The sequence below is a fragment of the Notamacropus eugenii genome, chromosome 3 (assembly GCF_028372415.1).
Source record: "Notamacropus eugenii isolate mMacEug1 chromosome 3, mMacEug1.pri_v2, whole genome shotgun sequence".
In the NCBI taxonomy this organism is placed as follows: Eukaryota; Metazoa; Chordata; class Mammalia; order Diprotodontia; family Macropodidae; genus Notamacropus; species Notamacropus eugenii.
This window is the reverse complement of record NC_092874.1, coordinates 222,942,727-222,959,428: the sequence shown is the minus strand read 5'-3', so window position 1 is coordinate 222,959,428 and position 16,702 is coordinate 222,942,727. Positions and strand designations below refer to the sequence as shown.

Genomic DNA, 16,702 nt, shown 5'->3' with positions numbered 1-16,702 from the left:
AGAGCCACTGACCGGTTCAAAACTAAAAGTGAAAGATAGGTAACCATATAACAATCCTCAGTTTTATGGGTGGAAAAACAAAGAAAGATGAAACTGTTTAACTTGAACTTATATAAGAAAGAGACAAGAGTGTAAACATGTAAAACCTAAGAGTGCAGTAACTAGGTGGAAGCGTCTTAGTGATTTACTTTGGATAGAATCAGTGGGACCTACCAGTCCTCTAAACTTTTGCCAGAAGTACCCAAATCTATGTGGGTGACTGCTGTGAAGAACAAGTTGGGGGGCCACAATGTGCAGGTGAGAGGAAAGCTAACACTCTGCTTGAGACTAAGAAATGACTGTTCTCTCTCTAATAATAAAGCCTGCTGATCCTAACTCCCCTGGTCTATGAGGGCGGTTTACCTGTAGCACTCGGCTCATCCACTGGAAGCTATCTTCCTCAGAAGCATCAGGCCGCTGCTCTGCCACCACTACAATGCGTTCATCATAAAACACAGATACAGAGAACACAGCAATCCTGAGAGGAGAGATCAGAAACATAATGACACATTCAACTCCTACTGAATTAAAATAAGGAAGCGTGGGGCCCTGGGGAGAGCACTGCACTGAGAGCCACAGGAGCTCAGTCTCACTTATGTCACTTGCTAGCCGGGTGACCTTGAGCAAGTAGTGGTGCCTCAGTTTCCTCATATGTGAAATGAGACAAGTACTTACACTGGCTAATTCACAGAGCTGTCATGGGGCTCACTTGAGATAAGTATATATATCTATATATCTACATCTATCTATTTATCTATCTATACATATGTGTGTGTGTGTATCTGTGTATGTATGTATGCATGTATACAAAAACTCTGTGACCACAAAGCCTATATAATAATAGCACACATAAATGCGGGGTATTGCTGTTACAGAGAAAGGGGACATCTATGCAACAAAGATTAAAATTAAGTGCCACTCACTGTATATTAGGATCTGAGGATACAAAAGAAGAAACAGAATAGTCTTTTAAAAAATTACATTATAACACACACAGATCGTACAAGAAATAAAAATAATCATGATGAACATACTATTAATAATATATATTCACAGGAGAGAGTCAAAGAGTACAGTATAAAATATCTGAGAAAGGAAATCTCTTATAAATGAGATCAGGGAAGGCTTCAGAGAAAGGCAATGAAGCTGGGTCTTGAAAGATTTCAGAAATGTGAGGAGACCATCCTGTGAACAGGAGCCACAGTGTACAGAAAGTATGGAGGCTGAGGGTAGGCCTGGAATGAAAATTATAGTAAAGCACTATCTTGGACAGTATCTTAGGTTGGAGGCAGATTACAGAAAGCCTTAAATAATTGAGTAAAGTTTATTTTATATTAGAGGTTCTTAACCAAGGGATATGTGGATAGTTTTCAGGGGTTTGTGAACTAGGATGGGGAAAAAAAATTACATCTTTATTTTCTTTGACTACTAACTGAAATGTAGTATTTTCTTCAGTCATTTAAAACTTGTATTCTGAGAAGAGGTCTACATGCTTCACCAGTCTGGCAGAGGGTCCATGACCACAAAAAAGGATCTATTTGCAAAAAAATATTAACAGCAGTTCTTTTTGTATTGGCTAAGAACTGGAAACTGAAATGATGTCTACCAGTTGGCGAATGATTAAACAAGTTATGATATATGATTTAGATGGAATAATTATTCTGCTATAAGAAATGACAAGCAGGATGATTTCAGAAAGACTTACATGAAATGCTGTAAAGTGAAGTGAGCAGAACCAGGAGAACACTGTATACAGTAACAGTAATATTGTACAATAAAGAACTGTCAATGACGTAGCTATTATCAGCAATATAATGAACTATGATGATCCTAAAGGACTTATGATGAAATATGCTTTCTCCCTCCACGGAAGGAACTGAATACAGACTGCAGCATGCTATTTTTCACTTTCTTTCCCTTATTCTTTTTTTTATTTGAGTCTTCTTGTACAAAATAACTAACATGGAAATGTTTTACGTGATTGCACATGCATAAACTATATCAGACTGCTAACCGTCTCGGGGGGGAAAAGGAGGGAGAGAGGAAGGAAAAGAATTTGGAACTCAAAACTTTTAAAAAAATGTTTTAAAAATCGTTTCAACATGTAACTGGGGCAAATAAGATAGTGTTTTTTTAAAAAAAGAAACCTTTCCTGGTCTACCTCAAAGCTAGTGCCTTCTCTCTCAGGTATCGCCAACTCATCTTCCTGAGTTCAAACCTGACCTCAGACACTTAACAGTTGTGTGACCCTGGACAAGTCCCTTAACCCCATATTTCCTTCAGTTTCCTCCTCCGTAAAATGAGCTGTATAGAAAACAGAAAACCAATCCAGGATCTTTGTCAACAAAAATAGCAAATGGAGTTATGAAGAGTTGGACACAACTGAAAATGACTGAACAACAACATATGTTGTATGTGAATGGTTATTCACATTCTGTCTATTCCATTAGAATGTGAAGACAAAAAGTGGAATTCTATTCCCTGAAGGCAGGAACTGGTTTTGTTGCCTTCCTTTGTAATCTCAGCACTTAGCTCAACGTACACAATACATAGTAAACACAGAAATGCTTGTTCACTTGATTTCACTTGGGAACAGGGAATTCAAAACTTTTAAACATGTATTTTTCAAAGTTTGTTTTCAGTTCTATGTCACAAAGGTAAACGAATTGCTATGAAAAATCCAGTTCAATCATTCTATCAAGAATTCTTAGCTTTTATCTAATGCTCCAAGCATATCTGAATATTCTACCACTCACCTGCCCCTATAGACAGTCTTTATAGATTCAACTGCCAATCCAGTTGCAACAATGTCATCAGCATTATGTCTTCGGCCACTAACTATCTGCAACCCATCCATTTTTCCAACCACGAATACAAGGCTACCCTGAAAAATAAAACACAGCAGCCAATGGGTATCTGATTTGAGGGAATATATGTCTAACTTGTTATACCTACTTGACTAAATGAGGGCAGCTAGGTGGTGCAGTGGATAGAGTACCAATGCAGGATTCAGGAGGACCTGAGTTCAATTCTCACCTCAGATACTTGACACTAGCTATGTGACCTTGGGCAAGTCACTTAACTCCAAATGCCTCATCCTGGGTCATCTCCAGTCATCCTTATGAATAGCTGGTCACTGGATTCAGATGGCTTTGGAGGAGAAGTGAGGTTGGTGACCTGCACAGCCCTCCCTCACTCAAAACAAAGTCAAGTGCAAGTCATGTCATTATTTCTCTGATGGCATGGTCCTCTTCGGCAACGAAAGACGAACACACACACACACTTCACTAAAAATTGCCTGCTCCAGACAGAAGGTATTCCTTCCCATTTGTTTCTAGGGTAGGATATTAAATAGAAACCTTTTAAGGTTTTGTACTTATAAGGTTTGTGTTTTTAAATACAAAAGAGTAATGAGTGATTCTATCTAATTTTACATATAAGCCAGTTGCACAACTTATTTTCCTAATCCAGACTAAATGTTAGCCTATTTTTGTTCTAAAATTTCAAGTAACACACTCACTGATTTACATGTTACCTTTATGTAACATGGGGAACTAGGAAGAACAAACAATCTCAGGAGGAGTCTAGTTTTTTAGTTTTTTTAAGGACAAATTCAGTTGTGTCTGGAAAGAAATCAAGAAATACTCATTCACATGTAGTTCGGAGATCAGTCTTAAGGTTCAGGGCAAATGGTAAAATCACATGCTGGTGTTTTGTGCAAATCAATCAAGGGAAAGAGAAGCAAAGTACCTCATTCTTGTCAGAATCCCCAAAAGTCTGACTACATAAGGTAGCACAGACAACAATTTCCCCAGAATTCTAATTATTAAAAAAACAAATCATTTTTCTTCACTGCCAGTTTCAATCCTGCTTACAAAGGGCCATGCTATATAACACATGATAACTACTTCATCATGGTAGTACTTCCACTGTTGCTTAAGGTAATTCTTTCACTACATTCCTATAAATTAGAATGAGTTAATCAAATCAAATTTGGCAAGTATGATCGCGTAATGACAACTTTGAAAATTAAAAGTATCTCAATTTATGGAGCCAAATAAAACTGGATGACCAAAGCAACAGAACCTACCTCATAATATTGAAACTATTTTAATTAATAAGTCATGTTTCACAATCCTACCAAACTACTGAAATAATAAAAGTCTGATCTACTCAGTATTTCATCTTGAACACACAGAAAACATGAGAACTAAAATATTACTTACTGGCCCAACAAATCCGAGCAATCCTGATCGGACAAAGGGCACTTCTCCAATAGGAGACCCTGCAGCATTAGTTGGAATAACCTAAAAGGAAAAAGGGAGATGCTGAAAGTAACACTGTAGTGTTAAAAATATATTATCATATCAAAGTTACTAATATATTATACTAATACTATATAATAATATACTGATATATTAGTAAAGCTGGTTTTATGGGAAACCATTCCCAGATCTTAAACAAAGTAACATTAAGGAAGGAAAAAAGTTGGAAATTTCGATTTACAAATTCAAAGAAGTAGTTTTCCTTCTTCTAATTACATTTTAAAAATACTATTTTTCTATCATTCATCCATTCATTCACCTACTTATCACTCATAATCAGACACATATAACTCCATGGACAAAATCCATACTGGAGAACTGAAAAATTTTCGTTACCCCAAACCAGGCAGTTTTATGTCATCTAGAATTGATTCTTCCCAAAACAGAATGAACTACTGTTTGAGAATTTTGTTCTTAGTAGGGTTAGGAAGAAAAAATACAAGGTAAGATAAATACCTCAAATGTGTTTTTGGTCACACCAGCAAGTCCAAAGTACATCATGCCTCCTGTTCTGGAGCTGACACAGATTTCTCCAATTTCGTCTGTTTTGCACAGGTGGGGGAGTCCATCTGGTTTTACAATGCACATCATTCCTAATGCATGAAAAATATGGTTCATGAGCAAAGATGACCAAATAACTTAAGCTATCCATGGAAATGTTGGCATAGTTGAAATCAATATTATCCCATTTTCTTTCATAGGATCATAGTGTCATAAACTGAGAGCTAAAATGGACTTCTGAGGCCATCTACACAATTGATTCTTAACCAAAAGACCTGTAGATAGATTTCAGGATGTCTATAAACTTGGATAAAAAAAAAATTGCACTTTATTTTCATTAACCTCTACAGGGAAATGAACATTTTCTTAAGTAATAAATATAATCAACAAACCAAAATTACTATTCGCAGTACCTGTGACTTTGTCATCAAAAGAACTCACAGATATTTTAATATTACATTACAATTGGAGAACTCAAAATGTTGTTTATGCACATCATTACTTTGAAATAACTAGTTATTAGACTTGCTGCTCAATCACATAAAAATTGCAATTTTTTGTCTACAGACTATATATTTCAATATAAGTGATTTCCTCTGCAATTGTATGTATCTTATTTTATGTATTTAAGAAGATTATTCTGAGAAGAGGTCCACAGATTTCACTAAACTGCCAAAGGGGTCCTTGACAAAAAAAAAAAAAGTTAAGAACCTCTGACTTAGTACAATTGTATCATTTTACAAATGAAGACTGTAGGCCCAGAGAAGAGAAGTATATGGTGAAGGTCACAAGGGAAGTTGAGTAGCAAAGTTGGGATTTGAACCTGCGTCTCATGACTCTAAGTCTGGTGCCTTTTCCACTTCATATTACGCTGCATTCAATTACATGTACAATTGCTACGTGTAACATGTGTCACTCAATTTACATATCACACACAAGATTGCTATGTGTCACTGTTGATGAACAGCAACTCTGAAGACATATGAAACTGGGGGTTTGACTGAGTCTTATCCATCTTTAGTAGAATTCCTCCCTGCTAAGTCTACAGTCATGAAAACAATGCCTCCAACCCTCCACACCTCTAGCAATCAGTAATTTCCTCTATCTCACCTCCTATCTTGAGAATCTGGCTTTGTTTTCTTTGGGGAATGTTTATGGGGATGTTGCTCTTGGTAGCAGTAGCTGTAGAAGAGGTCTTTGGAAGAATGATTGTAATTACTGCAACACCTCACCTACACTAGATAGGCATTCTGGCCAATACAATGAAAATCACATTCACCAGCAATAAGCACTTAGAGAGGCTTTCCTTCTTTGGAAGACTTTCTGTTTATAACCTAATTCAAGTTTCCTAGTGAAGATTAATTTGCTCCCACTTTAAAAGCAGGTAGGCATCGAGAATGTAAGAAACTTGCTGGGGCTATATGCCACTTGAAATACAAAGGTTCTAAGTGGATCCAGGATTCCTGGCTCCTAGTCTCTGACTTTATGAAGCCTCAGAAGCTCCAGGAACACACCTTTTAAAAAAACTAGATGGCACTTCTTGTCACTCACCTCCAGGCATTACATGTCCCACATCCTGTACTGTAAGAGCCGAATTTTTATCTTCAGTATTGACACGGATTACCCCATAACTTAAGCCATTCATTGAGAGAATAGCTCGTCCTGGCAAAGGGGCCCCTGGAACTCCAGGTCTGAGAAGAAGAAAAAAAACTGATTTGGAGTCCAATACTTTTAATTATGGTAGTAAAAAACTAACTCTCTGAACTAAAAACTTGAATTCTTTCTGATTGAAGTACATCAGAAATTCAATATATTCTTATAGAATCACACTTATAGAACATAAGGAATGGCCAGAAGAAAGGGTGAGTTTTCATCAGTGTAGGAAAACACTTTCAGTTTCAATTCAACAATCATTTATTGCAAAAGCCTGAAATGTGGGAGAAACAAAGTTTATATACGATACACACAGATAACTATAACAGGCACATTTTAAAGTGAGGTCTAAGGGGGGGAATTTTATTATTGACTGGTTGAAATGGGAAAATGAGAGATTTCATGGAGGAAGTATCTTTGTAGTTGAGTTTCAAAGGATAAGTAGGAATTCAATAGATATGGGGATGGGGGGTGGGAAGAAAGCACACTCCAGTCACAGAGAATAATGTGAGTAAATGAATGGAAATGGAAATGTGGAAGGAATGGAGACACTCCAGTTTTGGCAGGAACATGGTAATAAAGTGAGGTCTGAAAGATGCAGCATCAGAGAGCAAAGGGTTTTAAATGCCAAGCAGAGGCATCTGAACATTAGTGGATGGGGAATATGGAGTCACTGAAGATTTTTTGAGCATAGGAGTGACATGATCAAATATAGGTATCGGAAAATAAACTTGATGGAAGTAAGGATGGCTTGGAGGGGGAAGAGAATAGGCACAAAAACATATTAGGAAGCTGTGGAAAAAGCTCAAGAGGATAGTAAAGAGGGCCTACACTAGGACAGCAGTAGCAAAAACAGAAAAGGACTGTTGTGATGCAGTTTCCTGACATCTGCTATAATCATGAAGGGTTTATGTCAAGTCCATAATGCTACCTAACTAAAAAAAAAAGATAGAAATAATACAGAAAAAAAGCCTTATTTTCAGTAGACTAGATCAGGCTTGCATATTGAGCTTAATAGTAATGGTAACAGTAAGAAAACAAATGAAACCCCTTTTCTCAGGTAATGATTTAAATTGAAATACTGTCATCAGTCACTTTTATTCCCTTAGACCAGTAAAGCACTTATTTATTTGAATAAACAGCATTAGGTAAGCATCCACAGGCAACCTCAGGCAAGTATTAGATATCTCTTCTCAGTTGCAACATACAACTCTTTGTTCTGTATTTGATGAACTGAACAGTACCTGCGAATTGCTACAGTCATAGCTTCAGGAGATGTGGCACAAGGACAGATGGCCTCAGGTTTTAGACCATGGCTCTGAAACAGACTCAGGAAAGCATCACAGGATGATACAGACCCTAAGCAAATAGAACAGACCAACTTTAAACCTGATAATGGTGAATTTCATTGTTGCAATTTTAACAAATGTTCTGAGAAACTGAGAAAACAAATACAGAATGTTTGTGTTTCTAGAGTGCTCTATATATATGAATTTACTTAAAACTATTACACTGGCTCTATAGGGTGCTACTACCAATTTTAAGGACAAACCTATGAAATTTTATCTCAGAAAGAGCTAGACAGCATTTAAAGGTACAAAGCGATAAAAGTGGATATGTCTACTAATACAGACAAATTAATTTCAAAATGTCAAAAATCTTATTTTTACTACTCACATATAAATACTACAGACAAAGCCTGGTTATGCCAGTAGAGTTTATTTATTTTTGAACCTATACACCATTTATTAACCTTGGTAAGAGGGGCTGAGCAGGAAGGAAGATGCTATTAGCCATTGGGTGTCTCCAGGCCAACAGGACCTTAATACCATTAGTAGTTAGGTCTGAAGGGGCCCTCCTTAGGCAGGGTCAAGGTACTCTCAGCCTTGTCAGCTTCCCATTCAGCTAATGAAGACAGTCCTCAGTCACAGCTTCATCCAGTTTCTTGGGCTCAAGTACACCTCTACAGAATACTTCCTCTGTGACTCAAACTTGGCTAGAATCTGAAGGAGTTGATCAAGACAAAGTCAGAATGGCTCTGAAACAGTCCATTCTTTAGCTTAAAGCAAACCATCTGAGTTTCATTTTATCTTCTCTACTGTATTTTTGTTCAGTCACTATGAATCTATTTCCATATCTAAGGGTCCAATGTTATATATGATGGCACTTTTTTTTTTTGCAGTATGTGAATTTAATGGAATATTATTTTGTCACAAGTAATGACAAAAGAGGGTTTCCGAGAATCTTGCAGAGCACCAAGTAGAGAGAATGGGGGAATTAATCTAAGGAAAGCACCACTGGAAAGACAGGGCCTTGGAGAGCCCCAAGACCACTCAACAGTGTCATGGCTGCCATGATGCCAGAGGACTAGTGACCAAGCCCACTGCTCATCTCTGGGGACTCGAGGTACCAGGAAATGCCTCTTTGGACATGGCAGATGTGTGGCTCCCTTTGACTGTACTCATTACAAGGGTTGGTAGTTGGTGTTTTTCACATTCTTCCTGCTGATTTTCCCTTGTGTAGATGGGTAGGGGAGGAGGCTTTCGAAGTGGTGATCCCCTCCTCCCAGCCATTGCAACATTGTTACCCTTCACACACCACAGGCATCTGCAGGATAGTTTTGAAAGGAAGGCAGTGGGAAGCTGGAGCGGCACCATGGAGCATGGATGGAAGTGGAAGTGCTCTTCTGGGGTTGTGGGTCTTAATACAACATCATGCAGCATCCTGTGCTGGAAGGGGTTGAGGGGATTGTACACAGGGGATCCTGACTTCTGGGAGGGGAGTGTGGGGAAGGCCTTGCCCACATGACTTGGCACCCTCCATCCACCCTCAGGGTCCCCCAGCCTGGAAGGGAGCAGGGTGAACCCTCTCTGCAAGGGGGGAAGGGTTGATTGCTCTCATAGGACATGTGGGGAAATCGGAGGTGCACGAAAAGAGTTTGATCAAAGACAACCCAAACTGTGGCCCTGAAGAACTTAACAACAGAGCTTGAAGATGCTACATAGATTTTTATCTTCACCACACACCCCTGAAAGGAGGTTGCTGAAGGCCCGTTTCATAGATGGGGAAGCTGAAGCACAGCAAGGGTTCATGCTCAGGGCCCCCATGGCATGGGCCTGGGTCTCCCGGGGGTGGAGGGGTAGGCAGCCAGGGGCCCACTGTCTTTCTTTTGCTCAAATACCTACCCAAGATGATGTCTAAAGAGTGACAAAGATGGCTCCTCTCTGTAGGCCTCATACATGGTAATCATCTTACAGTTCTCCACAGAAGCCTACAAATGCATTGTTGGTTTCTCTCTCTGTGATGAGAATTCCTGTATGCCCCAAACCCCCAAATGGTCTGAATGAGTGCAGCAGTTCTTGCTCATATCACTGGATCCTGCCACTATAGCTGCATTACCCAAGATCATCACATTTGTGGTGTCTCTGATGCTTTCAATGAAGAACTTGTGGCAGCCAGGTTGACAAGCTTGCTCTTGGAGACAGAACTATTCCCACTGATGGCTGGCACTTTTAGGACTCCATTGGTCTTCATCTTGTACAGACTGTGGGCACCTGGGGTAGTTTCCTCTAAGATACCTTTGATGCCTTCAGGAACTGAGGGTATATGGTGTGAATGAGGTTGTGAGGTCTCCACCATCATCTTGGATCATGTTTGAGGGGCTGCCTATTTATCTATTCGATGCACTAGAGGTATTCTTTATCTTTCTTCCCCTTCTGAGCATACATAGAAATGACAGTTTTGGAAATGGTAGTTGTTGCATGGTCCTAAGTGAAGCAAATGTTGTAACCAGACCATCATACCTCAGCACCCAGGGCCATCAGTGTCTCAGTGAGGACAGTTGTCTCCAGTCACATGGAGGCAATCAGTGATGCAGGTGACCTTCAGTAGCTTGCAGGCTGAGTACATTTACTGAAGTTTCATCAAGCTTGGCATCCCATTCTCCACAATGCCAAAGGCTTTAAGCCTCTAGATAGCCAGGCTGACATCAGCAACTCTGTAGGGCAGTTTGATAAAAATGCTGGCATGTTCTCTATACTGACAAAAGGACCTAAAAAAGACCACTGAGTAGGGATGTTAGGGATGGGAGTGGTAAGACCAAAGCAAGGACAAGTCTAGCATCAGGGTACATTGAGAAGAGACACTCCAACAGTTTAACAACCCTTCCTAAAATAATTCAATTGTAGGAGTTAATATGGTGGACTGAGAGGAAGCCTTTCTGCCTAGCTTACCCAGCAGATTGCCTTCTCAATGATGTAGAAAATGTATCAGAGAGAAATCTGATCATGAAAGGCCAGAAATTTTGGGGAAGGAGGGACAGAATGGGAGGAAGGGGAAAGGAAGCTGGCCAGGAGCATGTGTGGTGGCGGTGGTAGAGGTAGTAGTAGAGGATGTTCCAGTGCCCAGGGATGGAAAGAGGACCAGGGCAGGAAGCATCAGGCAAAAAGAAATCCCAGGAAACCCCTGAATTAGCACCGGGTGTAGGAATGAGTGTTAACTGGCAGCTCTGTTGCAGTTTATCAAATTTTGGGTTTCAGAGCCAGGGCGGAGAGGAGCAGTCACCAGTGCGTATGGGGCCTAGTTGTGTAAAGAGGAAGGAATAAGTTCTGGAAACATAGCTGCCTAGTTTGGAGCCCCAGAACAAAGCAGCAACTCAGTTGCAGCCTGTTGCCCAGCACATAAGCCTACAGTAGAATAAACAGAGAAGCCGACCTGGACCAAAAGAAAGTCATCAGTTCAATTGCTCTAAATATGCAGAAACTCCCATTGGCCTAATGGTATCTGAGTCCAGCAGCAGTTTATGAAACTCAACCACCCAAAAGTCGACAGAACCAAACCTGAGTCAGGAATTTGTAAAGCTGTGACCAGGAGGGCAGTGAACAGACCTTTCCTTGGATCACACCCTTTTGGGAACAGTGAAAATATACAGGCTCCCAGGCTGAATTGTGAAAGCAGAAAAAGGATGTAAAAGGATAGAGGCTCGGGTCAGCCTTCCCTTGCAGAATTGGGCAGAGCCGAAGTCAAGAAGGAGAATGGAAGAATGAACAAATGAAAAAAAGAACTTGATCATGAAGAGAAGAAGCACCACAGAATAGTGACAGGCAGGCTCAAGACTCAAACACAGAAGAGAATGACTTGAAAACACTCACAAGTAAAGCATTAAAGAAAAAAATGCATTTTGGATAAAAGTACAAGAATTCCTAAGAGTTTTTAAAAGAAGAAGAAAAAAAACTGCAAAATCAGACCTCTGGAAGAAAGATATGAAAAGAGAATTACAGGCTTGTTAAGAGGTACGAAACCTCACTGAAGAAAATAATTTCTTCAAAATTAGAATTGGTCACAAATAGATGATCAAGAGACTGTGGCCATAGCCATTTATTAGGGCATAATATCTCCACAAGACACCAATCAATTCTGAAAGACTTAGGAATTCTGATCAACACAATGACCAGTGACAACTCCAAAGGACTCATGATGAAGCATGTGATGTCTCTCCAGAGAGGGAAGTGATTGACTCAGAGTGCAGATCAAACCATATGCTCTTTACTTTTTAGACATGACTCATGTGGGAATTTGTTTTAAATAATTATACATATTTGTAATGGGTTTTGATGTTCTTCCCTTCTCACTGGGTGGGGGATGGGGAAAATTTGGAATGGAAAATAAAATTTTAAAAAAAAATCACAGTAAGTGAAACACACATCTTTTGTATGTACTTATTTAGGACCATACTCTACTCATGTCCTCTTAGTTTTTTTATTCTTAAACATTAATCACACAATTGACTACTAAACCTACTGTTGAGTTTTTTTATATCAAAATGAAGTCTGATTTTTACCTAATTGTATAAGAAAGAGATTAACAAAATCTTGGTATATATCTGATTGTCCCAAAACAAAATGATCTTGATTTTTTAAATCAAGAATATCATGTACCATACATACCAATTTATATATTATATTGTAATGAAAAGATAATCTTGATTGGCAGAGCACTAGTTGGTTTTTATTCCACAAAAGAAAATGTCACACAGAAGTAAGCAGCTATACTTTGTAATAGGAAAATAATAAATGTATTTATAAAAAAATAAATAGAAGAAAGTAGGTTCCAAGAAGCACACCACAGAAATACTCACAAGGATTAGCTCCATCAGTCACAATCAGCATGCGGAGAGAACTCAAGCTCACATCTCTTTGGTCTCGATGTGCCATCATCGCCCAATGTAAATCTCGACATTTTACTAAAGCCACCTTGGCTGTAAGTCCAAAACAGAAAACAGTTAGCAGAGAAAAAAATTAAGATAAGTGGTGTTTTATCCTGTTGAAATCAAATTCCATTTTAGGGATTATAGCTTACAGTTAATGATGATTCAAAAGTTTCTTTTGTAAAATATTATTCAAGTAAATTGTGTCTAAAGCTTACAAGTCTGCAGGGGACTGGGCGGTCATGAGGAGATGACTGTAACTATAGCCTGTATGTAAATTGCGGTACTGCTACCAATGCAGCGTTTTCTCAGTTAATACCTCTTTGTAAGCACTTAAATGAAGGGATATTCATTTCAATTTATGAACAAGAAAGCTGACAAAGCAAATAATCTACTCAAGTGTAATGGCAACTAAATCCTTGTCTTTCAAGCCAAACTTCTATGCTCTGAAGACTACATATCACAAATACAATAAGCCCTATCTCCCCTCCCCACCCACCAAAACCAGTCACTGGCTATTTTGACTATGGTTTAGATATTTAAAGCTTAATGATTAAACTTTAGAAGATATATGTGACTACCTTTGTGAGTATGCACTCGCTGGACCCAAGACAGGGGACAAGTCTTCATTACTGAGTAGGGAACACTAACTGTATGCATCTTATTCATTACGTTCTGAAAAGCAGCAAAAGATACAAAACAATAATGTAAATTAAGCACTGAACATGAGATATAGCACACCACAAAATGACAAAAGTGGACAAATTCCAAATGTAACTATGCATAACCATCAACAGTAGGAAAAGAGATGAGGTGAGTCTTTAAGAGGCCTTTTTTTTAAGCTAGTAGTCTACATATGGCATTCATGGTTTCTTTCGGGATAAGAGCCATCATAGCAGATGGGCTTTTTATTTCTGTCTCTAAGTTCTCATATGTCCTCTTATGTAAAAGGGCACAGTCAACCACATAAGCAAGTAACAACAGCAGTACATTCCTCTTTATTTTTATTAACATTTACAATGTACATCTGAATAAAATGCCATTGAAAAATAGGATGGTTAGCTAAAAGGGCTATTTCAAATAAAACAACCACTGCTAGTATATTAATCCATAGCAACAAATCTAATGGAGTTGCTTTATAAATCCTGTTAGTCAGAGTAGCTTACCGCAAATATGCCATGCCACAGCCCAGCATCCTTTTTGATGTCTAATACATTTACTACGGTTTCCCCTATAAGAAGAAAAATGAAAGAAAATATCTGATAGTAGACAATATCTTCAAAGTGAAAAATCACTAAGTAGCCAAAGCAGCAATATTATACTACTTCCCCAACTCAAAAATGATTCCTTAACTGAAAGTGCTGTGATGGCATCTTTGTTATAGTTTCAGACATTGGGCTCTATTTATTACATAGAAACTGTCAGGAACCTCAAGTTGATCTGTGATCGCTGGGTGATATGCCCATACTGGTTAAATATTCAGTAACTGCAACACATTAAGTACTTCATACAACCTGGTATCTGTCTTCTAAGAGAAGACATTTTAGGGGGCCTACCTACCACATGGTACATAGGACAAAAACAACCACCACAAAACCTGCATCTCCATATTGATCAATCTTCCCCTGCAACAAAAGTCTTTTTTGTGAACATTCCAGAATAAAATACTTTTCCCCTTCATGATTTCATGGTAATTGTTCCACAGACCAAGTCACAATGTGTTCTTTTTATGTCAAGCTCCATTGAGATATCACCTAAAATCAGCCACTGTTAAAATGTCATAGAATTAAACCACCTGATTTACCAGCTGTCTGAACTCCTTGCCCTGAGTGACAACTGTCAATCCCTAGACAGTTACTTTCCAGAGGTGAGTTATGTTGAGACATGTTTTGTCTATGTATGCATATACATATACACACATATATACATATATACATTATACACACATATACACCTGCTGAGATTATCTCCAGTTTATCACATATATATGGTAAGATACATGTATGTATGATAAATTGGAGGTATTCTCAGAGGAAAGACACTAAGAATAATCACAATAACATGATAACATGTCATCTCTTAGCAATTTTAGAGTCCAAAGAAATATGCTTGGTCTCCAGAAGGAACCCAGGAACTGTTCAAGGCTCCTGACAGTCTTTGTGGTATGAAATCGTTAGCTAGCTACTCATTCATTATGTACGTTGTGTACACCAGAGGGCGCTATGCCCTTCAAAATTCTATAACTTGCTTTTGAGTGGCATTGTGGCCTACCCCAGCATTCTCTAGGAGGGAGGCTGCACCAACAAGGCCATGTATGTGCAGTCCTGCTTGTCCCTTGCTTGTTTACTTATTTTTTTAATAAATTAATTTATTTTTAGTTTTCAACATTCAATTCCATAAGTTTTACATTTTATCCACCTCCTCCCTTTCCCCCTCCTCAAGATGGTGTGCAATCCGATACAGACCCTACGTATACATTCTTATTAAGCATATTTTCACATCAGTCATATTGTATAGAAGAATCAGAATGAATGGAACTATGACAAAGAAAAAACCCAACAAAACAAAACAAAAAAAGTAAGTAAATAGTATTCTTTGAACTGCATGCAGACTCCATATTTCTTCCTCTGAAAGTGGATGGCATCTAAATCTTTCTTACATTTTGTTGGGTTAAAGTTCTGTGATTCTTCCACCAAATCTACAAGGGCAGTGACTTCTGACTGAGAATTAGATGAAGTCCATGTTTTCAGGCAGTCAGAAGGAGAATTAAACTAAAACCTTTCTTTTTGCTTCACTAAATCTCTCAAAATAATTCTTACTTGACTTATCCAAAATTAGACTTATCCTCTAAACTATAATATATCCAGAAAAACAAATCCACTATGTGAATAAAGGCAAGAATGGGTACAACAGTGAAACTGCTCAAACTATGAATATTTTACTCTAAATGTGAACATTTAAAAGGGGGTTATCGATTTGCCTCTGTGATAACGTTAGCACATCTTGAAAGTAATACAATGATGGCAGCCGGGGGATGTGAGCTGACCTTCAGAATAGTTGCAGGCCTGTGACAGGGCTTGGCAGTGAGACAGCATGGCAATCCGGGACACTGTGACTCCCATGACACTCCCTTCCTTGCTTGTCTTATACTGAGAAACAAACAAACAAACAAAACAAACCAGGGCATAATTAAAGAATGATTTCTAACCCTGAAGTTTATAAAACCATAACACTGCATTTCTGATAAATAAATAATTTCCTTCCTTAAGTTATTGACTCAGAAAAAGGCCAAGTGCTACATAAGTATCTAAAAGATTCCCCACAACAGAGCTTAGACATTTCAGTTCAATGTGAATATCCAAAAAGAAATGGAATATGGTTTTTGGAAAACAAGACAACTGTGGATACATGCTGTGGTATTGTTAGCAGTTGTGTGTTCATTCTTCATTGCCAAAGAAGACCATGCCATCAGAGAAATAATGACATAACTTGCAGTTTACTTTGTTTTGAGTGAGGGAGGGCTGTGCAGGTCACCAGCCTCACTTCTCCTCCAGAGCCATCTGAATCCAGTGACCAGATGCTCATCAAGATGACTGGAGATGACCCAGGATGAGGCAATTGGGGTTTAAGTGACCTGCCCAAGGTCACACAGCTAGTGAGCGTCAAGTGTTTGAGGTGAGATTTGAACTCAGGTCCTCCTGACTCCTGCACTGGTGCTCTATCCACTGCACCACCTAGCTGCACCATCGTTAACAGTTAGAATCTTAAACAAGAACTAGTCCAATGCTCTTAGTTTACAGATGAAGAGCCTAAGGATCAGAGAAGTGAGGGGAGAGCTTCAAGTGACATAATCAGTTCTTTCCAATGTGTCCAGCCTACACCTTGTTTGTAGATGGTTGCTGGTCTGTTGTCTCCTCCACTGGCCTGGGAGTTCCTTGAGGGAAAAAACTTATCTTGTGCCTTTCTTTGCATCCTCAGC

General features: G+C 38.8%; 1 protein-coding gene and 1 pseudogene across 2 annotated transcripts in view; both read right to left on the bottom strand.

Annotated features, from left to right (window-relative positions):
- The window catches only part of DIP2B (disco interacting protein 2 homolog B), a 206,385-nt gene that overhangs the window by 40,146 nt on the left and 149,537 nt on the right, over window positions 1-16,702 (bottom strand). For both annotated transcript variants that reach the window (XM_072654674.1, XM_072654673.1), the window contains 10 exons: window positions 15,770-15,872; window positions 13,890-13,954; window positions 13,305-13,398; window positions 12,655-12,774; window positions 7,763-7,877; window positions 6,417-6,556; window positions 4,821-4,957; window positions 4,266-4,346; window positions 2,796-2,923; window positions 403-517 (listed from right to left, as the gene is read on the bottom strand). In XM_072654674.1, coding sequence (XP_072510775.1) covers window positions 403-517; window positions 2,796-2,923; window positions 4,266-4,346; window positions 4,821-4,957; window positions 6,417-6,556; window positions 7,763-7,877; window positions 12,655-12,774; window positions 13,305-13,398; window positions 13,890-13,954; window positions 15,770-15,872 — 1,098 coding nt within the window. The remainder of the gene's footprint in view (window positions 1-402; window positions 518-2,795; window positions 2,924-4,265; window positions 4,347-4,820; window positions 4,958-6,416; window positions 6,557-7,762; window positions 7,878-12,654; window positions 12,775-13,304; window positions 13,399-13,889; window positions 13,955-15,769; window positions 15,873-16,702) is intronic.
- On the bottom strand, window positions 9,692-10,549 carry LOC140534059 (adenosylhomocysteinase pseudogene; annotated as a pseudogene).